At 42.4% G+C, this 26,518-nt stretch overlaps 1 protein-coding gene across 2 annotated transcripts in view; it reads left to right on the top strand.

The window, feature by feature from the left end:
- The window catches only part of dock11 (dedicator of cytokinesis 11), a 155,584-nt gene that overhangs the window by 83,548 nt on the left and 45,518 nt on the right, over positions 1-26,518 (top strand). For both annotated transcript variants that reach the window (XM_088925362.1, XM_088925363.1), the window contains 6 exons: positions 91-206; positions 6,720-6,857; positions 8,647-8,829; positions 16,131-16,244; positions 18,194-18,409; positions 21,843-21,900. In XM_088925362.1, the coding sequence (XP_088781488.1) occupies positions 91-206; positions 6,720-6,857; positions 8,647-8,829; positions 16,131-16,244; positions 18,194-18,409; positions 21,843-21,900 (825 nt within the window). The remainder of the gene's footprint in view (positions 1-90; positions 207-6,719; positions 6,858-8,646; positions 8,830-16,130; positions 16,245-18,193; positions 18,410-21,842; positions 21,901-26,518) is intronic.

A 26,518-nucleotide genomic window follows, 5' to 3' on the forward strand; every position in this document is an offset into this window, starting at 1 on the left:
CATTCCACCCCCCCCCCATGCTGTGGCTACAGTGGCATCTCTGAAGGGAGGTTTGCAGGGGTTATACTGTAACTATCTGCCTTCTCTAAGGTGTTGGAACATCTGACGCAGATCCCAGCCATCAGTCTTTGCTGGAAGGCAACATTGCCACAGAGGTGTGCCTCACAGTGTTGGATGTCATCTCCCTGTTCACTCAGAGCTTTAAGGTCAGTTGCACTGGTAACACTCTTTTATCTAACCATTTCTCAAAGCAATCCTACCATTGCTAACACATGCTCGTATAGATTATGAAAGACGTTGGCAAGTAACCCAGTTCCTGGGAGGCTGAAATGGGAAAGGAATTGTTGCTCTCTTTTATAGAAAAACAACAGTATTGCCAGTTTCTTTTTTATTTTATGCTCATCCGATTTGGTTCTCCTTCTGGTTCATCAAGTAGGTTTTCTGCTGCTGCCCCTACTGCTCACAGAGAGAATAGGTACACTGTGTGTGTGCTCTGCTTCGACTGCTCACTTTCATAAGAACTCAAAAAGTGTCACAAAAGAGAAGGCTATGTTGCTCCTCTTGCTCATTTTATTGTTAGCAGCTTATTTTTTCCAGGGATCTCTGTCCATGGTTTCTGAATGATCCTGAGAAATTGGTAACAACATTGTTGGATATTTGTTCCATAACCCCATTTTTTTTTATATAGAGGTTTTGTTGGTTTTAGGTTTATGTTCCAGAATCCCTGTTTCTCCTCAAGTCCTTATATCATCCTTTATCTTAACTTATCAAACAGTTGTGTCATGTCCCCTCACAGTCTCCTCTGTGCAACATTAAGGATGTGTTCCTTTAGTCAGCCTGGGCATGGTACTGTATTCCTTTAAGGCCGGGAATTAAATGTTTGAATCAGTCTGACATGCTGCATGAAATATTGAGTTGGAGGAGAACCCTGACTCTCACTTTCATCACTGTGTAGCAAAGCTGCGGTTGGAAGCCTGGGTGAGTCATCAAGGGGCAGAGTCATTTTTATTCCAGAGAGCCAAATTCTTTGGATTCTCCCAGGAAAATCATGGAATTGGCTGCACCTGGTGACTTTAGCTCCCTATATAAGCGGTTCCTGAGGCAGTAAAGGCTGTCTTTTCTACAGCCTTTCCACAAACCCTCAAGGTTATGAAGCAGTGAGCATAGCGGGTTAACATTGATAGCAGCCTCGGTCATTTTCTGGGTCGGGACACCGGTTAAGTAAGAAGATGGTTAATGAGCACACCTGGCCAACCGGAATTGATCAAGAGAGAGGTTATTGCCACTGCTATCTGGGAAGAGACGGTTACAGGTAATGGAAAGATAAGGATACGGTTCATGTGGAAACCCCTTGACCATGCAACCCAATAAAAGGGTGTTCTTCCTCATCTGGTGGCAGCAGTGGGATGTTCCCATTGGAGATTACGGTTTATGTGGAAACCCACTGGCCACGCTACCCAATAAAAGGGGGCTCTTCCACACACTGCAAACCTGCATGTCTGATGTGTCCCAGGAGTGGTTGGTTTGTGACTAGCTGACAAATCTTTAGAGGCTAGATCCCACCCTGCATCAGTCTCCATTAGCTGTTACACCACGCCCCTGGAGAACTCGCCATTCCACCTCGCGTTCCAGCACGGTTTCCAATTAGCCTTTTACCCCAGCCTATTTAATGCTGCTTCACACTCTCACCTGTGATCAGTATTAGGTTTTCCTGGCTAGAGCTACCCCCGTCTTCCTGCGATTAGTTACGTCTTGGTTTTTGGCTTCCTGACCCTGGTTTGTTCTCCGGCTACGTCTCCTGGTTTTGTTTTGATACTTTGACTATTGTTCTGGCTTAGACTCTCGACTTCCTCACGGCTTACGGCTCCGCTTCTGATTTTGTACTTTCGTATCCCTTCGGCTTTCGGACCTCGGACTGTTTAATCGACTACGCCTCTGGAGTTTGTCCTGATTATTCTGCATAGGGTCCTCATTAATATTCCATAATATCAGCTACTGCATATCACTCTGCAACTGACATCCTGGCCTGGCCATTAACTGGATGGAAGACCTCCTGGGAAAGCTTAGGTTGCTGCTGGAAGAGGTGTTAGTGGGGCCAGTAGGGGGTGCTCTTCCTGTGGTCTGTGTGGGTCATTATGCCCCAGTATAGTGATGGGGACACTATACTGTAAAAAGACGCCGTACTTTAGGTGAGATATAAAATCGAGGTTTTGACTCTCAGTGCTCATTAAAAATTCCATGGAATTTCTCTAAAAGAGTAGGGGTGTCCTGGTGTCCTGGCCAAATTTCCCCCTGGCCTTTACCAGTTATGGCCTCCTAATAATCCCCATCTATGAATTGGCTTCATCACTCTATTCTCCTCCATCCTCCCCACTGTTAGCTGGTGTGTGGTGAGCATACTATGCAAACTATGGCTGCCGTCCCATCATCCACGTAGGTGGTGGACATTGGTTGTGGTGAAGGGGAGTCCTTATTATCTGTAAAGCACTTTTTTAAAGTCCAAGTGTCTTATTATTTTGTTTGGCAAATAATTTCTTCATTAATGAAATCAACTCCTCAAAGTAAGAATTCTGTACATAGAAGCATAAGATAACTGAATACTGCATTTGAGCTTGGATTTCCAAATGCATATAAAATACTTCACATTGTACAAAATCTTGCTAATAGCTTAGAACCTGCGGGTTATCACATTTCAGCTGGCTCAGTCTCTTGGTTACTTCCAGCTGTGGTAGGGTTGCTATTTCAACTGTTTATTTTATAGAAGAAATACTGGTTTTCCAGTAGATTAACTAACAGGAAGCAGTGTTCAGTAGCAGAGGGTGGGTGTCAGGATGAAACCTGATCGCTTTGCTGAAACGTTAAGGCTTGAGCATTGCTAAGTGATTTCTGCCACCAACAGGACTCCTTGTGCAGCAAAGTTAAGGGTACACCATTAAACAGAGTGTTGTGCTGATCTAATAGGTCCAGTGACATTTATGTACCTTCAATGAAGACCCTCAATATGATTCAGCTATTTGTGTTAATGGGTAAAAAATGCACTGTAGCTATCTAATCCATATTTGTCATATTGATAATATTTACCCACACATTGTATAACTGACTTGCCTCGATACGTTCCACAAAATAGTAAACTAAAAAGTTAAGAAAACATCTGTAGTAGTCACACAGAAGCTTAAGATCAATCTAGTTTCTTATTGCTCTTCTTTATTCTGTATATGCAGAATACTGTTTGTTGGATATGATGCAATGTTTTTGTTTTTCTGCAACTCATTCTTCTAGAGCTTAAGAATGTTAAAGCTTTTGTTTTAAAGATCTCAAGTGGCCCTGCGGTCTTTTGATAGGTCTGAGTTTTAAGTATGCACTGGCAAAAAAACCACAAAAATGTGGTTTAAATGTTAAATACGGAATTGGCGTAAGATATTTTGTTGAGCAAATTCGTTTTGGAAGATGGAGCTCACAGAGATTTTCAAGGGATTTTTTGTTCTTTTCTTCCGCGTGATCAAATTATAGGACGTTCAGGTGTACAGGCAATCTTGAAATACGAGTCTATTTGGAAGGAGCTAAAGTACTGTACCGACAGTGGCTGTGCACAGGTACAACTTAATATTGAGTCTAACCTTACATATGTTACCCAACAATGTCTATTAGTCTGCTTTTCCAAATTCTTTTAGACACAGACATGTCTCTTTTTACCAATAATGCTTTTGTTCCTCTTATTATCCCACATGCATTTGTTATAAAAGCAATGTAGTACAGGAATTTAAACATCATTTAAAAAGGGGTAATTGGTTCAGCCGTCTGATTGTTGTGTTATACTCACTGAAGAAATTTAATGAATCACTGTTTGCAGATTGTTCCCATCTGAAACAGGTTGGTCTGTTCTTTCAGCTGCAATTTCAGGCAAGTAACCTATACATTAAATCAATACTTAATAACATGTACAAGATATCTCTCCAAAGATTTTGAAAGTTTAAGCACTGCTTTTTGCACTTGCACATAGTGTCATATTTCCTCTTCACAAATATCCAAAATCAAAAAGTATCTGAAGTCAATCAAGTAGGTCCATCTGTCATAATCAGGACTATTTTTTCAATGAGTGAGCTTCTTTAAGAAAACATGGTAATGTAGATTCATAATAATGCTACAGTACATCATAGATAAAATGAATACTGTATGTAGAATAGAAGACAACTGTACACATATATCTACAGCAACTATTTACATAGTACAATAAGTGATATATCACAACTAATGTTACAATATAACCTCCTAAGAAAAATAAAAGCAAAATACAGTATGATTAATACCAAAGGTGAACAGGTAAATAAACAACGATTAAGCAAAAAGCGACCATTATGAGAATAATGGTTCTAATCATGGAATCAAACATAAAGACACTCCTGTCAAAGGTATCAGACATGGTGCTGGTGAGACTATGGCCCAGATGTTGTAATTCTGAGCCTGTCCATGCTGTCAGCTGACTGACCAGGAATCCTCAGGTGGAGGCACACAGTTATCAGAGCACAGGGTAGGTTTGGAAATAGGCTGAGAGTGAATAGGAATAGGCCTGTGATTTTCTAGGGCCCTATGGGCTTGTAGTGTGTGATGTACAGCTTCAGGCACTTTGGAGCTAAACACACCAAGATACCAAGATGATGTGTAGGCAAGTTGGAGGATCGTGTGTGCCTGCTGTCATCATTGTAAAAAGAAATATTAATAACTTGTATCTATAAAGCCCCTTTCCATAAAAATAGACAGAAAATTGCAATCAAAAGTAAAAAAAATAATAAACAAGAACATATGGGTGCACACACACAGAATGTAGGGTAATCAGCCATAGGCCCTGGTAAAAAGTAGGGGTGGGAATCTCTAGGCACCTCACAATTTGGTTTGATTTCGATTCAGGGTGCCACAATGCAATTATAAATCGATTCTCGATGCATCTCGATTTTTTTTTCTGTGTGACTGGAGTACGCGAGACACAAGCTGCCGTTCATCGGGGATGTAGTGTGCAGTAATAGTGATATAGGATTCTGTTGCAATGGATGTCCACGCATCACAGGTTATTGCCACCGTATTTGCTTTCTTCGATGATTCCAAAACTTGAGTTTAAGTGTCATTGTAGAGTGCTGCTATTGCTGTTTCACTAAACTGATGCCGAGACGGTATGTTATACCTCGGCTCTAGTGTTTGCAACATCAATCGAAACCTGGGGTTTTCAACAACAGCGTAGGGGCGCAAATCTTTTGCGATAAAACTTGCTCTAGACCTGGTGATTCGCTTCGCCCTTTCCGAACTATGTGGAAGCTTTGACACTTGCTCGAGGGTTCTCTGTTCGGCAGCAACAGGAACAGGCTGTTTTTCCTCCAACTCCGGATGGAAACGTGAAATGTGATTTCGCATGTTTGTTGTATTCCCGAAATGTTTTATCTTGGTATGACACAGCTTGCACACTGCAGCGCTCTTATCCAGTTCATTTTTACCTTTTACTTCATAAAATCCAAAATGTGCCCATAGGGTGGCTTTCCAAGTGGAGGGTGCAGGCCGGAGTTTGTCCATCTTCACAAACCGGGTTGCTTAGCTTAGTTGAAATGTAAGCATGGCGCACCTATACGTCTTTACGCAATTTGTTTAGTCTTAAGTCCAAAAAACTAAACCATTATTATTTGCTCTGTTTGTCCTTTACTTTACGTTGTATTGTTTTTGTCTGAAATATGTAGTACTGTGCATATTAAAACAAATAAAAGATCGATTAGGGAGTTTTGTGCATCGATGCAGAATCATACAAGAGAGAATCATGATGCATGTAAGAATTGTTTTTTCCCACCCCTAGAAAAAAGGTGAGTTTTGAGTTTGAATTTGAAGAGAGTGAAAGAATTTGTCTCGGGTAGAGTCTGAGGAAGGGCATTCCATAACAAAGGAGCAGCAATAGAAAAGGCACGGTCTCTGAAAGTACAGATTTAGTCCGGGATACAGTGAGCAGAGGACGAGCCCCAATTGAACAGAGCCTGCGGGAAGGAGTGTGAACATGGTGTTCAGAGATGTATGATGGAGCCAAATTATCTGCAGCCTTAAAAGTCATTGACAAGATCTTGCAATCAGTGAAGAGACATACTGTATACTAACGTACTGTGACATGCTGCCAAGGACTGGGGTAAGTTAGCAGTCTAGATACAGAGTACCATGTAAAGAAACAGTTGGTAACGTATCGTAAAAAAAACAAGAAACACAAACTGGGTGAATGCGGATGTAAAAGAGCTTGGTGACACTGAGCCCATTACAGACAGCGACATCAGTGTGTTGGAACCGAGACGACGTTGATTCTTTTGCAGTGGGAGACCTCTGCACTTGGCAATACTTACTGTAAGTCAGAGTTTCCCATGAGCATTCTTGACTCTACTAAGCACGCTTTTGTTCCCCTGTTCCCCCAGGACTTCTCAAAAAGGATTGTTATGCGTTGTGAGCTGCTTGATGTTCTGTATTGCTATAGCTAAGTCCTCCATGACTCAAGTTTTCTTCCCCAATTTTGTTTTTCTGCCAGCAGAGCCCTGAGAATGGACAATATGAGTCTATCACAGCATTGCCACACTGGAATATTTGGTAGTCAAATGTGCAAAATCTTTAATATTTATTTTGTTCTTTTTATCCTCGATTGCATACCTCGTGAAGAGTACTGTCAGCCATTGCGAAGTCTTGATTGCATTTTTACTCTTTGTCAGACCCAGCTCCTAGACAGCGACGGCCACAACCCACTAATGAAGAAAGTATTCGATATCTACTTGGCTTTTCTCAAGACGGGTCAGTCTGAGGCTGCCCTCAAACACGTCTTTGCTTCCCTCAGAGCCTTTATCAACAAGGTAAGGAAAGAAGGCACTGGGCTGATGTGCCCTGAACAGCAAGATTTTTTTAAAAAACGACCTTTATTCACCAAATTTGTTGAGCAAAGACACGTTGCACAAAAATTACATTCAATATAAGTTTTATATTACACAGGCAATAACATTATTTACAAGGAAAGAGCAAACATTTATAACATTTTATGACATTCACAAAATACATTTAACAGCCAGCACCTATATCACCCTTCAGCTCACAAGTGGCAACCCACTTTAAGCAGGTGTGAGCCTGGCCACTACCCAGATGGGAGACAGAGGTCCTGACTCTCTGTGGTCATTAAACATCCCAGGGTGTTTCTCGAAACGTGTAGGAGTGTTACCCCTGTGTCCTGGCCAAATTTCCCATTGGCCCTTACCAATCATGGCCTCCTAATAATCCCCATCTATGGGGATGGATTCATCACTCTGTTCTCTTCCCCACTGATAGCTGATGTGTGGTGAGCGTTCTGGCGCGCTATGGCTGCCATCGCATCATCCAGGTGGATGCTGTGCATTGGTGGTGGTGGAGGGGAGTCCCCATTACCTGTAAAGCGCTTTGAGTGGAGTGTCCAGAAAAGCACTATATAACAAATAGTTTTTAATTATAACATTCAGTATTATGTTACATTCATATACTGTACATTAACAAGATTAACAATTAACAATTATGACTAAATTTACAAATTAATTTTCAAAAACAAGTCTGAACCGGTTGAATGCTTTATTGATTTTTCTGCATTTCACTCATATGCCAAATAAGCTTGTCTCATTTCCACCAACTGTTCTAGACACCCTTTATCTTGTCGTTGTCACTTTGTCCTGGGGGGAATTTTAGTGCATGTTTGCAACAGCAACAGTTTATGCAAAAACCCAAGCAAAAATGATCATTTTAGCCCTGTTCAGTTACAGAATAAAGACAATGGTCTTTGTAGGTCTCTGACAAACTTGAAGATGACTCATAAATCATCTGTAAATTATGATTCCTCTTTTGTAATACAGTTCCAGATAAGAGACAGTTGTTTGAGTATGGTGGCAGATTAATTGCCCCTCCTTTGGCAAAAATGCTGTACAGTCAGGGAGAGTGTATGTGTTTCACATATTAAGTTAGTCTCTCAACTAAGTATTGTAAAGTTTGGGAAAGAAAATATTCAGGAGTCTGGAGATAATATTGGTGGCCATGCGGATCCCGGGATGGGTGATTTTTTTCAATTCTGAACATCTGTCTCTTCTTTAAATATTTGCTTTTGACAATAATAAAGATGTTCACTTCCAGCATGTGATGGCAAATAAATTTGTCTCCCTATTTTTTCAATGCACTTTTGGAAAGAGTAGTCTGTTCAGACTTATACATTAGGGAACATTTAGCAACACCTGCGTGCAAGTTTGCAAAAGTTGCATTTTGATACCTTCAAGTCAAAGTAACATTCTGGGAAACCAAAATGTTAAATACGCTAGTGCCGTAATCTGATATGCCAAGCAACAGACACCCTCCCACACTGCGCAGCTATCACACACAGACATCAATTTCTCTTTGTGTATTTTAAAGGAGGAGACTTTTATCTGTTTAGTGCAGAGCAGATAATAATCGAGGATTACGGCAAAAAGAAGAAATAATGTTGTTTTCTCCCTCAGCCTGTCTGAATGTGATGTCTCCATTTTAAATCTTGTTTATTCTCTACTGTATGGATTTCTTATCTTCGTGGGGACGAAAGTAGAATATGGGGTGAAGTGAGTGAAATGGCTTGAGTGCTCTCTGTCGTGTCGCCCTCAGTTTCCCTCTGCAGTGTTCAAGGGAAGGGTGAACCTGTGTGCGGCCTTCTGCTATGAGGTGCTCAAGTGCTGCACATCGAAGCTCAGCTCCACGCGGAGTGAGGCTGCCTCTTTGCTGTATTTCCTCATGAGGAACAACTTTGAGTACACCAAAAGGAAAACCTTCCTTCGGACCCACTTGCAGGTGAGCACAAGGTTTCCAGTGAAGAAACTCCCCCTTCCCACAAAAAACAATGAAATTATGCCCGTGAGAGGTGAAACTAAAAACAATCAACTTTCACCTCTGTAGGCAATTCAAATATCACTGATTTGTATGTCATTTTACAGGGATTTTTGGATTTCTTCTCCAGAAAAAACATCTGATGCCAAGATTATCCTTAAACTTCCTATTTCTCTCAATGATCGACTTAATTTCTTTTTATAACCTTTCTTTTACAGGTTCCAGCTCATCACATCTCTCCACCAGTTATCCTTTCTCAGCTTTGTGCTCATTTTCACCTACTTTGTCCATTGTTTTCCTGTGCTCTATATCCCTGCTACCTTCCTCTCTCTTCCTCATAGCTAAGGAAGGCTCAGCAGCTGAAATCTTGTTTCTTGCATTTACTTGTCAGCGTGGAATTGATCTTTACTTGTTCCTTAACAGCCTACACACATTCATACAGTTCCCCAGTCATCATCTTTAAGTACTCTTTGTTCTCAGAGGGCTTATGATAAAGTTTCTCATAAAAGATTTATTTCCATTTACACAGATTAGGTATTAAAGGGATGTAAATAGAAATCAGTGTGCACAGATAATGGGTGAATGCTCAAACTGTGCTGATGTAAAAGTGGGGTACCACAGGGAACTGTACTAGGACCATTGTCCTCCTAATAGGAGGTGACACTGTTCTCGAATTTCCTATTCAATGCCCCAGTACAGAAACTGGGAACTGGCAACCTTTGGACAAGAAATTAAATCCAGTTTAAAAAATATGCAGAAGATACCAAAATAGAAGGGTTAGCAAAAATTGTAGAAGCTGAAGATGAAATTCAAAATGATAGACAAGTAGACAAGTGGGGGGTTTTGCATGCCGGTAGCAAAAAACTATGAATACCAAATGCAAAACGAGTATGTGAAATGCAAAATGAGAGTACGTATGAAATAGACTTTCATTCTGTGTTCATAGTGACGTTTTTTACATTTTGTGGGCAATGACATTGCTGATATTGAATGTCTTTTATGCACGCAAATTCAGTTTGAGCAGTCACAATTGGATTAAAAAAAATTAACAGAAAGTCCTATGTGTTCAATTTCAAAGGAGTTACATTGTATCCAGTGCAGAGCTGTGTCATCTCAGCTCAAAGGGTTGTGGGTGTAGAACAAACTACCATGTCAAGAAATTACAGAAATGGTTGGATGAGATCCTTGGATTAATTAGCTGGTAACTACCGAACAGGCTAGATGGGCCAAATGGCCTCTGATCGCTTGTAACCTTTCTGATGTTCTTACGATTTCATGGCTGGCATCTGTGCAGTCCTCACCACAGCTGCGATCTGTCTGATATCCTTACCATGGCTGTGGTGTGTATGACACCTTGGCAGCCGTGGTCTAACTGTAGTCTGTGCCACATTGCCCGTTGTCTGTCCATGCCAATGTCTGTCTTCAAACTTAATTGCACTAGGGCTTTAGATGCAGCACCATTTAAAGATATGAGATATGAATAGAGCAAAGGCAAGCCCATTATTTATACAGCTGAGGCAACACATACCACCACATACCATTTGGAGATAACTATTAGTATTAAGAGGTTGAAATGCTGCTTGGTGAAAAAGGCCCATTATCTGTCTGGGTTGCAGTCATATTATTTATTTATGAATTCCTTTGCTTCTGTGTTTGCTTGAATTTAGGAATGTCCGTTAATCTACCTGGATATGTAACACGGGTGTTACGATCCCCGCCTCCCGGCAACGTAAGAGGCAGAAGAAGGCGTAGTCTCACTTCACTAGTCTACCTATCAGTTTACATATTCACCACCACACCCCCGTCTCATCTGTACTTAAACACCAGTCTTTTCCTACCTCCTCGCTCAGTATTGGTTTTCCTTTCGAGCTTCCTAGTTGCGCTACGCCTTCTTCCTCTTTGTGTCTTTTTTTGGTTTTCGGACTACCGTTTTTCCCATTTGACTACGGTTTTTCGGATCACGGCTTGGCTTCGGTACTCATTCCCTGTTTGGATCTCTGGCTTCCCCTGGACTCTCGGATTGCTCTATCGTGTACGGTTTCGGATCACGGTCTGGCTTCGGTAACTCTTTCCCTGTTTGGATCTCTGGCTTCCCCTGGACTCTCGGCTTGTTTCTTCGACTACTGTTTTCTTTGGATGCCGCCTACCGGTAATCGAGAAAGTAACGCTGGAGCTGCCGCTTCGGCTCCGCCCCCGCCAGTTCCTACACCTGCTCCTCGACCTCTTCCACTTACCCCACCGGACAGGTTTGACGGCAACCCTACGAAATGTCGGGGCTTCTTAGCACAGTGTGCGCTGGTTTTCAGGCTCCATCCGGAAACTTTTTTTTCTCCTCAGGACAAGATTGCCTTCGTAGTTTCTCTGTTAACTGGCCGTGCTTTGGAATGGGCTACTGCCCTGCTAGATCGCGGGGCTCCTAAAGTTCAGGACTATGATCTCTTTTTAGAGAAATTTAAGGGGGTTTTTTGTCGTTCCTTAGCTGGTCAAGACTCCGCCTTCCGCCTCTCATCTATCCGCCAGGGCCGCAGGTCTGCACAAGATTATGCCATAGACCTTCGAGTAGCAGCAGCGGAGACTCACTGGGAGGTCCTTATTTTTCTTTTTCGACAAGGATTATGTGAAGAAATAAAGGACCACCTGGTAACTATGCCGCAGTTGGGCAGAACCTTGGAGGAAGTAATTTCCCAGGTGTTGGAATTAGAGCTTAGAATTTATCGGAGGAGTACAGAAAGATCTCAGACACGAATACTAGAGGCTCCTCGGCCGTCACCTACCAGAACTTTAGACTCGGAACAACCTATGGAAATAGCCCGCACCCGGTTAACCCCTGAAGAAAGAGAGAGACGCCGACGAGAGGGGCGCTGCATGTACTGTGGAAAATTAGGACACTTTAAAGCTGACTGCCCTGCTTCATCCTCCTCTTTGAGGCGCCGCCCACCTTCTCAAGATCCTAAGGTGAGTGAGATAAAGCAATCCCCTCGGTTTTCTTCAGGATTTTCTATTCTATCTACACTTTTTTGGGGTAATAAACAGATGCCACTTCTTGCTGTTATTGACTCAGGGGCAGCGGGGAACTTTATAGACGCCTCCATCGCTCAAACCTGGAACTTACCCTTGACCCTGGTGACTCCTCCTCTCTGTGTTAAATCTATAGATGGTTCCCCAGTATCTCCAAGACTTATTAGATGGCAAACTGAAATAATAAGCTTGCAAATTGGTGCCACCCATGTGGCAGACATCTGGTTTTATCTCCTTGAGACCCCTTCACACCCCCTTGTACTAGGCTTTCTTGGCTACAACAGCATGACCCTAACATTTCATGGTCCCGTAGAGAAATTTTAACTTGGGGACCCCGATGTATTAGGAATTGGTGTCATCTACCCATAAGAATTGCACTCACGGAGACGCCCCCTTCCGGTGTTCTTACCATACCCCCCCAATATTCTGATCTACAGGAAGCCTTTAATGAGCAAGAGGCCTTGGCCCTCCCACCCCACCAACCTTATGACTGTGCCATTGACCTTTTGCCAGGTACTATCCCTCCTAAAAGTCGTATATTTCCGCTCTCCAATTCTGAATCTGAGGTCCTGAAAGTATACATACAAGATTCTCTGAAGGCTGGACTTATACGTCCATCCACTTCACCTGCATGTGCCAGTTTTTTTTTTGTGGAAAAAAAGGATGGTGGGCTCCGTCCCTGTATTGATTATCACGGCCTTAACGAGATCAGTATCAAGAACCGGTACCCTTTGCCTCTAATTCCAGCAGCGCTTGAGTCTGTGCATGGGGCCAAGATCTTCACCAAACTGGATCTACGAGGGGCCTATAATCTAATCCGTATTCGGGAAGGGGATGAGTGGAAGACGGAATTCATGACAACCCATGGACATTATGAATATTTGGTCATGCCTTTTGGTTTGGTAAATGCCCCAGCAGTGTTTCAGACTTTTATTAATGATATTTTTCGTGATCTGCTACAAAGGTTTGTCTTGGTATACCTGGATGACATTCTAATTTTTTCTAATACCTTCCAGGATCATGTTCTCCATGTCAGAGAAGTACTCTCCCGGCTCATTAAGAATAAACTTTATGTCAAACTGGAGAAGTGCACTTTCAGTGCTTCTAAGATTCATTTTTTAGGTTACATCATCTCTCCAGAAGGGGTGAAAATGGATTCTAATAAAGTCTCTCCGATTACGGATTGGCCCACACCCAAGAATCTTAAACACATACAACGGTTTCTCGGCTTTGCTAACTTGTACAGGAGGTTTATTCAGAACTTCAGCTCGGTGGTTGCTCCAATAACCTTCTTAACTCGAAAAGGACCAAGACAAGGTAAATGGACCCCTCAAGCAGAAGAGGCATTTCAGCGCCTGAAACACCTATTCACAACGGCCCCCATCCTCAAACACCCTGATCCTTCTTTGCCTTTTGTTGTCGAAGTGGACGCTTCTGGCCATGGTGTGGGTGCTGTTCTCGCTCAACGTCATGGAGAAAAACAGATTCTTTACCCCTGTGCCTTCTTCTCTAAGAAGTTATCCCCTGCACAGATGAACTATGATGTTGGTAACCGTGAGCTCTTGGCTATTAAGTTGGCATTGGAGGAATGGAGACACTGGCTAGAGGGTGCTCATCATCCTTTTTTGATTTACACTGATCACAAAAACCTGGAGTATTTGCAATCGGCCAAACGTCTTTGTCCTCACCAGGCCAGATGGTCCCTTTTTTTACCAGATTTAATTTCCTTATCACCTACACTCCAGGCTCTAAGAACATCAAAGCAGATGCTCTCTCACGAATCCACGACCCTCCTGAGGCCAAACTGCTTCCTGAACCCATCATCCCATCTGGTAAATTCCTGGCAGCTGTAAGATGGGACATTGAGGTTATAGTAAGACGCGCCTTGGTTGGGTAGACAGTACCTCCTCAGTGCCCTCAGGACAAATTATTCGTCTCAAATCCAGTCAGATCTTCAGTTTTACAATGGAGACATGACTCCCGTTTTGCTGGACACCCTGGATTCCGACGTACTTTGGATTTAATCTCCAGAGACTTCTGGTGGCCAACTATGGCCAAAGATGTCAAGGAGTATGTCCAGGCCTGCTCTGTCTGTTCCCAAATGAAGTCTTCTTGGATGAGGGCGGCAGGCCTTCTTCAACCCTTACCTACCTCTGACCGTCCTTGGACCCACCTCTCAGTTGATTTTATTACTGACCTTCCACCAAGCCAAGGATACACGACAGTTATGGTAGTAGTAGATCGCTTCTCCAAATCTGCCCATTTTATTCCCCTGCCTTCTTTACCTACGGCTTGGGAACTAGCAGAACTGTTCCTACTGCATATCTTCCGCCTTCATGCCATCCCTCAAGATATTGTTTCAGATAGGGGCCCCCAGTTTGTCTCCCGATTTTGGAAGGCCTTCTGTAAGTCGCTGGGCGCTTCAGTTTCGCTTACATCAGCTTATCACCTTCAGGCCAATGGTCAGACGGAACGCATGAATCAAGAACTGCTAACCTACTTACGGACTTGTATCTCCTCTACCCATGATAATTGGGTGTCATTGCTTCCATGGGCAGAATATGCCCACAATTCATTGTATACTGCATCTACTGGCATGTCTCCCTTCAAGTGTGCCTTAGGTTATCAGCCTCCTCTTCTCCCAGACTCCCATCCCGACACAGAGGTTCCCTCTGTTCAAGAATATATCGAGAACCTGCAGAACTTCTGGAGAAAGGCCAAAGCCACCCTTCTTCACACCGCAGCTCAGCAGAAGAAAGTGGCGGATCGGCACCGTCGAATCCCACCCAGATTTCGTCGCGGACAATTTGTTTGGTTGTCTACCCGCAACCTTCCTCTAAGGCAACCTTCTGGCAAGCTTGCTCCCAGGTACATCGATCCTTTTCGTGTCCTCACCCAGATTACCCCAGTAACTTATCGGCTGGCCTTGCCTCCTGCCCTTCGGATCCACCCTACATTCCATGTTTCCCTCCTTAAGCCCTTTCACAGATCCACCCTGTCTAAACCACAACAAAAACCCCCACCGCCTCGAGTAATTGAGGGACTCCCTGCCTACACTATCAATAAGATCCTAGATTCCCGATGGTCTCGTGGATCCCTGCAGTATCTAGTTGATTGGGAAGGCTATGGTCCAGAGGAGCGTTCTTGGGTTCCGGAGAAGGATATTCTGGATCCCAACCTTATCCGGGACTTCCACCTCAACTTCCCTAATTGTCCCGCTAGGGTGTCAGGAGCCGCCCGTAGAGGGGGGGGGGTAATGTTACGATCCCTGCCTCCCGGCAACATAAGAGGCAGAAGAAGGCGTAGTCTCACTTCATTAGTCTACCTATCAGTTTACATATTCACCACCACACCCCCGTCTCATCTGTACTTAAACACCAGTCTTTTCCTACCTCCTCGCTCAGTATTGGTTTTCCTTTCGAGCTTCCTAGTTGCGCTACGCCTTCTTCCTCTTTGTGTCTTTTTTTGGTTTTCGGACTACCGTTTTTCCCATTTGACTACGGTTTTTCGGATCACGGCTTGGCTTCGGTACTCATTCCCTGTTTGGATCTCTGGCTTCCCCTGGACTCTCGGATTGCTCTATCATGTACGGTTTCGGATCACGGTCTGGCTTCGGTAACTCTTTCCCTGTTTGGATCTCTGGCTTCCCCTGGACTCTCGGCTCGTTTCTTCGACTACTGTTTTCTTTGGATCACGGCTAGGCTTTATCAGCTCCTGCAAGTGGGTTCATTATTTGGTTTCGGTTTCTCTTACCGAATCCCTAACAACGGGTTCGCTTCACAGTCGTGTTTCATTTAATGTATTTATCACTTTTGTGTATACAGGAAGGTCAGGCATAAACATTCTAACGAGAATGACAGATACTAGATCAGCACAGCCAATAGGCTGTTTTCCAGCAACTCTCCTAACTCTTATACCATGGCCTTGGAGTCTGTTCTGTTAAACTGAGTTTTTCAGTGGGACTTACAGCACTTGTTTACATTGTGTTGTTGTAGATAAACAATAATATGTTGTAATATAACAGTACTCCCAGGCTTGAGAAAGGTACAATAAGAAATGCAGGGAAAGAAAGACGGAGTTAATGCTTTTTTTGTTTTCTACCAGAGTGTTGTATTTTGTATTAAATGCTGCCAACAAAAAGCACAATAGGTCTGATGCTAGACCGGTCACCATCACTTGCTGACATCTGTATATGGCACTTTGGGGTTGCATGTTTATTTTGGTATCTTGTGTCTTTGCATTTCCAGATCATCATTGCTGTCAGCCAACTCATTGCAGATGTGGCTCTCACAGGGGGATCTCACTTCCAGGAGTCCCTCTCCATCATCAACAACTTTGCCAACAGTGACAAGGCCATGAAGGTACAGACTTCTTTTTCACAGTTTTTTTTAATGTAAATGTTGAGGCCTTAGCTTCAATTTTGAACCTGGGGTCCTATCTGTGTGGATGAATGCTCTCCTTGTATTTGTGTGGGTTTCCTCCGGGTGCTTCAGTTTCCTCCCACAGTCCATAAACATCCCGGTAGGTTAATTGGGATTCTGCGATAACTGGGCCTGGTGTCAGTGTATAGACTGGCGTCCCATCCAGGGTGTATCCTACCATGCATCTGTTGGTAGCCGAGATAGGGTACGGCACCCCAGAGATCCCTTATTGGGGAAAAAACATTTAGAAAATGGCTGGCTAGATGGATGATAGTAATAAACACACAGGAGGGATGTAGTGGTTGAATGTGTTGCCCTAGAGTACAGTTATAAGTAGCACAAGCTAGGTTTGAAAATCTAGCCCTTAGGCAAACAGATGCCAACATGCAAACACACATGCAAACACAAGCCAATTAACGGATCAGTATGTCTGTGGACAGGGGCAGGAAACTAAATCACCCGGAGGAAACCCATGCAAACACAAGGAGAACATACCGTTTCACATTCTACAGTGAATTACTGTCCCAGGGCATTGTCGTCATCATCACTTTTGTGACCCATGAACATGGTGTTGGAATTAGCGTCACTCTTATATCTGTGTCATGCAGCAACCTGGCAGTGCATTCCCTCACTCATTGAGGTCTCCAGTGCACCTTAAAGCCCAGTTCCCAAACTGCTAGATTTTCATTTGTTTCAGCCATAGGTGGAAACGCCAAGCCTGGATCTTCAATGATGACAGCAAGGTCCATGTGCTTCTGTACATATGGACAAACTAACACCAGGGCATCCAAAACTTTATGTAGGATGTGGCATAAATACAGTATCTTCACTACCTGTCGGGCACTCTTGTTAAATTGTTCACAAATTCATTTTTCTTGATTTACCCTTTCATGTAGGGCAGGTTAAGAATCCCTAAACCGGAATGAATTTTTAATTACATCACATTATGTTCGTAAAAACCAGACAGCACAGTGATGCAGTTGTTAGCATTGTGGCCTCGCAGCGCTGGGACCCTGGGTTCAAACCTGATATGCTGCATGTTCTCAATGTTTTCATGTAAGTTTCCAGGTGCTCTGGTTTACTCCCACAGTCAGAAAACATACTGGTTCAATAGGTCAATTGGCTTCTGGGAAAATTGGCCATGGTGTGAGTGTGTGTCTGCCCTACGATGGGCTGGCATCCCGTCTGGGGTGTACCCTGCCTTGCACCCCATTACTTGCCGTGATAGTCTTTGGCTCGCCACCAACTGTGAATTGGAAGAAGTGTCTAGAAAATGGATGAATGTTCTTAAAAACCTACAATTACACAAGTATTTTTAAAAAGCGTGCAAGTAGAGATTGCTGGCTTCATGTGATGTTTTGGAGGGTAGTAGACAAATGGTTAATATGAGGCTGGATGGATTCCATCATGCGTTTTTTTACACTCCTTTGTTCTTTCCCTCTGGTCAAACTTAAGCCATGCACAGCAGATGCTGAGCAGCTGCTAAGAGTCAAAACACTTAACATGTACCCAATCTTCATGAGCACTACACCACTACATTGTTTCAGAGAATCAATCTCAGACGTGCTCTGGTAGCAGTCCTCTTTTAATCCAGCACTGAGGTCAATGGTGACTAATTTCCTGGTGATGCCTGTTTCATCAGTTTGGGGGTTTTGTAACACACCCAAGGAAAAATATCCTAAAGAGTACTTTCATGTGAGGACCCAAATGTCAGAATCTGAACATGTTTAGAATTTTATCCTTGGACATGCACACACAGGACTCCATCTATAGAAGAATGATCCCCCTTCCCCCGGTCTCTTACAATACGTCTACAGACAGGCCTTTTGTTCACAATCCTTTGCTCAGTTGCAGTATTACAGTACTTTCCTGTGGCTGTCTCTCCACAGATGACTGTGTTCCCTTCCGAAGTGAAGGACCTGACAAAGAAAATCCGCACTGTGCTGATGGCCACAGCTCAGATGAAGGAGCATGAGAAGGACCCAGAGATGCTGGTCGACCTGCAGTATAGCCTGGCCAAGTCCTACGCCAGCACCCCTGAGCTCAGGAAAACCTGGCTGGAGAGCATGGCCAAAGTACATGTGAAGAATGGAGACTTCTCTGAGGTAGCTGCCATGGTGCAACGTTTGCACTGCTGTGTAAATGCATTAGGTTGTGGGATGCAGTCTTTATTTCCTGATGTTGCTTTTGCATGAGCTGTTGCTGGTCAGTAGGATGTCGGAAAGATAAACTGATGAATGCATTCCACAGTCCTCTGAATTTGTTTTAACATTCTTTGACAGATGACACATGACAGTATGACCTTACAAACCAGTTCATCTACAGGTACATGGTACAGAAAACTAAATAAAAACAAGGTTGAAGGCAGTGCTGTGTTAAAACTGTTGGTGACAGTTGTGAAGCTCTGGCTCAAGGTTATGCGGGCTTGGTATAGAAAAAGAAAAACACTCACAGAAAATAAGGGTCTCACTTATGCCCTCTTTTATTAATAAGGGTCTCACATATGCCCTGTTTACTGTCATTGCATTCCATTTGTATTTGTACATTTGCACTTAGAACTAATAATTACTCTTTTCTCGTTTTTATACGTTGATTTTTCTACCATATGAAATAAAACATTAAGAAACACTGTAAATCTAGCTATCAGTGCATTAGTGTTCTAACAATATATTAACTTATGTGGAAAGATGTCGTAAAATTCAATTTTTGTAAAAAATCTAGAATTGCCAATTATTTTGGTAAGCCTTCCTTGCTTTGTAATAGCCGGATGTATGTTTCTCACTTCTTGGCTCATGACTAAGGAACTTGTGGCTCACGACGTCACACGGGGGAGAAAGAGGAAACATAAGTAGACTGCTCACACCACATTGCTTGTCTTAAAACGTCACAGGATTCAACGCCAATGGAGGAGAGGCGCGTCCCTTAACCGATTGCACACAAGCATGTAGGCAGCCACAGGTGGTGCTTCTTTCAGTAAGAGCTGAGATAGTTCTGGTCAACTGTTAATATAATAGATAATTCCTTACACTTATGTAGCGCATTTCTGGACACTACACTTTACAGGTAATGGGGACTCCCCTCCACCACCACCAATGTGCAGCCTCACCTGGATGATGCGACGGCAGCCATAGTGCGCCAGTCTGCTCAACACACATCAGCTATCAGTGGGGAGGAGAGCAGAGTGATGGAGCCAGTTCATCGATGGGGATTATTAACAGGCCATGATTATTAAAGACCAGGGGGAAATTTGGCCAGGACACCAGGGTAACACTCCTATTTTTTTCGAGAAACACCCTGGGATTTTAAATGACCACAGAGAGCCAGGACCTCGGTTTTATGTCTCATCTGAACGACGATGCCATTTTACAGTACAGTGTCCCTGTTACTACACCGGGGCTTTAGAACCCACACAGACCACAGGGTGAGCGCCCCCTACTGGCCCCTTTAATACCTCTTCTTGCAGCAACCTTAGCTTTTCCCAGGAGGTCTCTTATCCAGGTACTGGCCAGGCTCACACCTACTGAGCTTTGTGGGGTTGCCAGTTGTGAACTGCAGGGTGATATGGCCTCTGGCACCAGCTGTCAGCAGGGAGGAGAATAGAGTGATGAAGGCAGTTCAGCGATGGGGGATTCTTACGAGGTCATGCTTGCAAAAGGCCAGGGTGAAATTTGGCCAGGACACTGGAGTTGATCACACCCAACCCTCTGCGGCACACAATCCATTGTATAGTGCCGGTTGGGGAATCATAGTCACAGTTAGCTAGCGACATGACCTAGGCTTGAATCTGTGATCCCTTTATAATATAACCCAAGAAGCTGAGACATTCAAGAGTCCTAGAATAGGTTTAAATTGCAAATCAAAGTCAAATTACGTCAAGCCCACATCATTTACTTTCTATATAGAAATCCAAGTGTGATCCTTTGAAATTTCAAAATACACTCCCACACACTTTAATATTGCAACATGTTTCGAATATGTACTGTACTTCTGCAATATATTTCGGAATATTTTTCTTTTGTATGGTGACGAGGACATGCAGTAGGTGTGTGAAGAGTAAAACTGGTTTCGACTAACACCCAAACATTGTGATAGTTGTGATAGTATATCACAGCCATTGACTTTCTCTGCTATTCCTGTGAGAACTATCGTTCTCACGCTGGATGAAATTCACTGCTGGGCGTTTCAAAAGACACCCTCTAAGATGTCATCTAGAGCCCTAAAGCAAGTCCGAGAAAACATGTTTCGCAAGATCGTTCTGTGTTATCAAATAGGATGCAGCTATTGATGTAATGACAATTCTTTGAATGCAGGAAGGGAAGTTGCTGTTTTGTCATGAGATAGTTTGCACTGGTTAAGCAACAGGTGCCGATAATGGATCTAGACATTATTTAATGTGTTTTGTTGTGAATAACAGGATCATTTAGAAGAACAACATTTTTTATTTATTCTTAGTTTTTGCTTACCTTACATTTCCCTTCTTTTTCGATTTCCTTATTGATGAGTTACTTTTTAAATCACAAAACACCATTAGGGCGTGAACCACAACAGATTGTTGCTTTTTCTAATTGTATCCATGTTTGATACATTCTTCCAAGCTCTCACTAAACATTTAGAAAACATTAAAAATCGAAAACTTTAGAAAACCAAGCAGAATGCATTACGAACAAATATTCTGCAAATGATTGTAACTACCATTATTTTAAACATTGATTCATTAAATTGAACTTTGTGTATGCTAACTCATTTGCTGGGCTGTTTTTCTCGTATGCTTATTAGGATTTCAGTATGTGAAAATTGCCTATGAACTCTTCGCTTCGCTAGTCACATTTGTGACAATTCCACAAATGTCTCAATTTATTCTTCCCTTATTCCAAGAGCCCTTCTGCTCTCACCCTTGTTATTCGTCTCTTGTTTCTTGTGATCCCTTTTAGAATTGTCTCTGTCCAGCCCTGATCTATTCTTCAAGTGTCAAATCTCCTACCTGTTGCCATTTTAACTTCATCACTTTTCCAGTAAAGCCACAAACTCCAGTCTGTTGTCTTATTCATTAAATTGTCTGGCTATGCTTTTTAGGCAATTCTCAGGTTCTGAATCACTTGCAATCAGAATCAAATATAAATAAATCAGAATACACATTAGAGGATTCTGTTCAACCCATTTAGCTCATTTTATTTTTAATACATAATATCCAAGGATTTCACTCAGTAATGAAAGCTAGAGCACCCGCATTAACAAAATGGCTGAGTAGCTTGTTCCATACTCCCCCAACCCTTTGTGTAAAGCCTTTTCTTGCATTCTCAGTTTTAAATGCCCCTAGTTTCCATTTGTGGTGTCTGGTTTGTGTCTATGCTTTGATCATGGACATTCCTGGTGTCAAAAGTAGTTTTTCTTTTAGTAGTTAAAGCTTCCAAATTCAACCCCCCATCCCATCACTTATTTTCTTTCTCACATCCTGTTTTAATTGTTTCTGATGTTGCAAATACACAGACATAACCCAAGCTTATTGTTGTGTAACCCTTGTTTCTTCTCTCTTTGCAGGCAGCAATGTGTTATGTCCATGTGGCAGCACTAGTGGCGGAGTACTTGCACCGCAAAAGTAAGGGTCTGGAATGTTTCTTCTTTTCTATATCAGGAAACATGTTTACCATTCCATTCCCATTGTAACTGCTTGTGAGAGCATAGCAAATTAGAAGAGAAGCAGCTGGAATGGTGTCTGAATACTATTTCTGCTACCTGTCAGATTGCAATGTTGGTTTGAAAGAGAATCTCCAGACCTACCTCTTGAAAACAGCTGCTCCTTGAACATGTCTTTCTGTGAAAGGGCAATTCACTTGTTTTTCGACATAATGTGGAAGAAAACCTGAATTGTGATTTGTTTGATCAAATAATGTATTAAATGTGGTTCACAAATATATCCCACTTCAAATTTCTACATTTATTGGGGGGGGACTTTAGATATTGGCTCATTTTCTTACAGGAGAAACAAACCTACGCACATCAACAACATTGTTTTTTGTTTCAGTCTGTTTTCATCTGTTTTGCAGCGCAAAACAAATGTTTCTAACCCCAATACACTATAACAAGGAAAAATATGGCCACAAAAATGCAAGAAATATAGGGACTGGAAATGTTACACGTTGGACCTGATTTGGATAATGCAAAGCAAAAACAAATCAAGAGGATATTTTTTAACCTGGTCTAAATGTGACACAAGTCCTATTTAAAGTTACAGTGTGGTGTGCTGACACCTTATTAAGAGAATGTTTTCATAACATATTTAAGGAGAGTCATTTTCACAGTGTCTAAACAATACCTACAGTACTTGAGCTTGCTGACTTTAGGCACACCTGTGGAAGGGAGGTGTTGTTGATGTTTCTGAATTAATTTAAGTGTAAATATAAGTATGTTTAATTAAGTCAACAAGACCTTTCACAATAACGACAGTTAACTAACTTCACCACTTACTAACACTACCTCCAGATGATTTGAAAAGATTGTGTAGTACTGTAATGACATTTTCTTGTTTGTCATGAGTCCGCAGAAATGCTCCACTTGGCCTTGTGATATAGAGATGTTTGACCTTAATAAACTTAAGATTAGTTGTAAATGAGAACAGTCCATTTGACCCATCTAGCTTATTTGTTTTTGTAGCTCATTGATACAAGAAGTTTCTTGCAAGACGGCAGGGCATCGTTTCCAACAACATGACTAAATAACTCGTTCCAGACTCCTACAGCCCTCCATGTAAAAAAAACGCACTTCTTGTACAAACATGGTCAACATTGTGCACTACTATCAAATATTGTATAGGGTCATTCATAAAAAATGATAATACCAGGCCAAACACTGCCAATTCCATGCCATCCCATCTCGCAGCCCTGACCTAAGATCCACTGACCTCCATCTCTTCAGTTTCTTCTCCAGCTGATGGCAAAGTAGAGGAGGCAGTTAGTCTTGACACCATCTTGACAGGTATTAGCAGTATGCTGTATGCTAAGAGCTGGTGGGTGTCATAGTGAAAGATTCTGACACATTCCTAAACCCAGTGAACACTTTGCAGAAAAGTGATGTGTACTGTTGATAAATGCATTATCCTGGAAGTCCAGTCAGGAATGTTAATGTTCATTTTTTTAAGGCATTTTTTGAAGGCATCTTGGGTGGTTTTTAAACTTCAGATTTACAATCAGGCATATTTCCAATATACTGTAACAAAACATTGGCCTTTTGAAGTTAATTTTTTTTATAACTCAGAAACTATTAACAGTTATTGGGAGGGTATGGGACATGAGTATTTTAGGTGAAAACTTTTAATCTCCTGTTTTTCTTACAGTAAATATTTCTAATCCTAAATCCTATGACAATCTTTTTGTGATTTTAGGGTATATAGAAAACAGGAAAACACATCATTGTCAACTTTCTGGCTTTAATTGTCTAAGAGGATATAAATTCTATATTTCACAATTTCAGAATATAATGTGCATTGATTGCAATAGTGCTATTAGTATTCAACATGTGGTTCCTAAATTTGATGTGTTCCCATGTGATGGATAGTTTACAGGTTTTAGTGAACTACTTAATGAAAAAACTAAAATACATGTTGAAAAGGGGCAAAAGTAATACTATTTCACCACAGTGATCTTCCAAGATGTCAGCTTTTAATGGTGAAAGGGTGTGGCTAATTTTATGGCGAGTCTGACTTCTTTTGTAGTACTGTAATTTTGATAGTTTAGTAATATTTTATGTTAATTTTTTTTCTTTTTTCAAAGTCTAGCTGGAGAGGGGAAAACAGAGGAGAAAATACATTTCTTAAATATACTTCTTTACAAACTCTGGCTATGTCCTTTGTCACAGAAGTATTTAAACGTAACACTTGGTGTTTGCTTGTTGTAGAGCACAAACCATGCATGCTGAATCTTGTCAAGTCTCGATTTTTTTTTCCCTATTGAGAAATCTGTGACTCACTGTAGTTGTTTGTTTTCTCAATGGGATGCAAAAGTATGGATTTAGCTTGGGTTGTTTATCAATGGTATTTGTTTTTGCTCTGGAAACTTAATCTTTGCTGCCCCTGAAATATGGACTTTTGCTGCTTCTTAACCTAAGGATGACTTTTATTGTTGATGTTTTTTTTATACTGAAGTTTTGAAATGATAGATCTGAAATAGCACTAGGTAGGATAGAAGACACAGGATACAGCAGTAAAAAATGTCATGGGTGGAATGCGGTAACTACCGATTGCAACATTTATTGCATGACGAAGCACTCCTGTCATACTAAAACAAGTTTAATAGTGGGAACAGCTAACATTAAAAATACATACTGTAAATTGACCAATTGCTTATTCGTACCACATTCCTCTTTATATTATTGTGAGAGTGGTGATTCTGACATACAACTATCTTACCTGAAGCAAGAAAGCAATTGCATCCAAGACTGTTGTCACGATTGTAGTCCCTCCCTCTTAAGGGCACTCTGGCTGTTTCACTTCGAACTTGATTTTGTGCACCTGCCCACTGTTCCAGCCTCCTTCCAGCCCACCTTAAAAGCCAGACGCCCACTCTGTTCCAGGTTCTGCATTTTCCGCACCAAGCGAGTTCGGGATCTGAGCGTCTGGTCCCGTTCCCCCTTACCCCCCCGACCATCCACCAGATCCTGCTCCGGTTTTTAAACCTGTTTGTCCTTGTCACGCCCGACATCCCTCCCTAGAGGGCGCTCCACTGCTCCATTATTGTCCGTGTGATTAAGCTCTCCAGGTGTACCCTTTTAGCGTTATTATTTAAAGACCAGCTCCTCCAGTCCTCGGGGCTCATCATTAGGGTAAGATGTCGCGAGGCCCGCCTAGCACCAGGAAACCCTACGTCCGTCTCCTGAGGGCATAGGCCTCATCCCTGACACCTCCCGCTTCCTGAGCCCGGGGTCTGGAGGATCTCGCCCCGTCACCCTTGGACCTCCATGTTTTGTTTGTCCGTGTGCTCCCCCTTCCCGGGGATTTTAAATTCGCGTCCCAGGATGGATTCCTTGTTGATGGACTCTCGGACTGTGCTTTGACCTGCCCTTGGACCCGTTTGGATTTGGATGCCGTTTTGTCTTCCCTGTACATTGTCTCACGGACTGTCACTATTATTTTGTGCACTATTAAACCCCTGTGTGTTCCCTTTTACCACGCCTCCTGTTTTCTCCAGCTCTTACTGCATCGCATAGGGTCTTCTACAAGATCTGACACGGATTTCAGTCCGTGTTCGTGACAGTCCTCGTCTCTGATGGACTGCCCTGCTTTGGACCTTTTGCCTCCTCTTGGATTCCCCCTTGGACTTTTTTCTGGATTGTTTGCCTCGGCAACACCTCCCCCGAACACCAGCGCACTATGGACACGCCCCCTGTTTACATTCCTGACTCCTGCATGCTTTTTTCCCCGTGTTTTCCTCACTCATCCCCGGATTGTGTCGTCCGCATAGGGTCCGGAAAGAACGCTTCCGTGACAACTGTAGAATCATACTGATATGGGCTGACACCAAAAAGTCGTTGTTCATTTTATATCTTTCAAACCAATAATGTGCCAATTATATGGAAAAAGCCATTGAATGGCAATTCATATTCTACCGTCCGCCAATTCACAGAAGAAGCAAATAATACAAACATTATTTTTTTTGTCCTTTTTATTACTTGAAATGCTAAATACTAATTAAAAGTGTACAGTAGCTCTTTGGAAACAATCCTTATCTCCTTCATGACAGAGCAGGACCACAGCTAACTCTTTCTTGTGCCTTCTGGGCTAAGGTTTTGTCACTAGAATCCTCGAAAATGTCAGAGTTCAGACAGTATACATATCCGTCACATCGAAGCTTTCGGGTAATTGAGAAGTATTTCAGGTGGGGAGCTGCGTCAGCATGCGTAGGCTGCAAAGGAACAAGTAATAGATTTATTCCATACTGAAAAGAGAAGAAATAAAACTCAACGTTTCTTCAGGCTCCACGGCCGAAACGTTTTCTTTCTTCTCTTTTTTTAGAATGGAATAAACCTATTGTGGAAAAGTATCTTTTTCCCAGGTTTGGAAAAACCTCCCTACCACATGTGGGGTGTGTGGGTTCAAAGATCAAGTGGTGGGTTTCAAAGTTCCCACATGTACAGTATATTGCGACACTCGTATATCCGCTTGATGAGAGCCTTAGAGCTCCCCACATCCTATTCTAAATTGACATGAGCAAAATATTTGTTCT

This window comes from Atractosteus spatula, chromosome 9, assembly GCF_055471065.1.
Source record: "Atractosteus spatula isolate fAtrSpa1 chromosome 9, fAtrSpa1.hap1, whole genome shotgun sequence".
NCBI lineage: Eukaryota > Metazoa > Chordata > Actinopteri > Semionotiformes > Lepisosteidae > Atractosteus > Atractosteus spatula.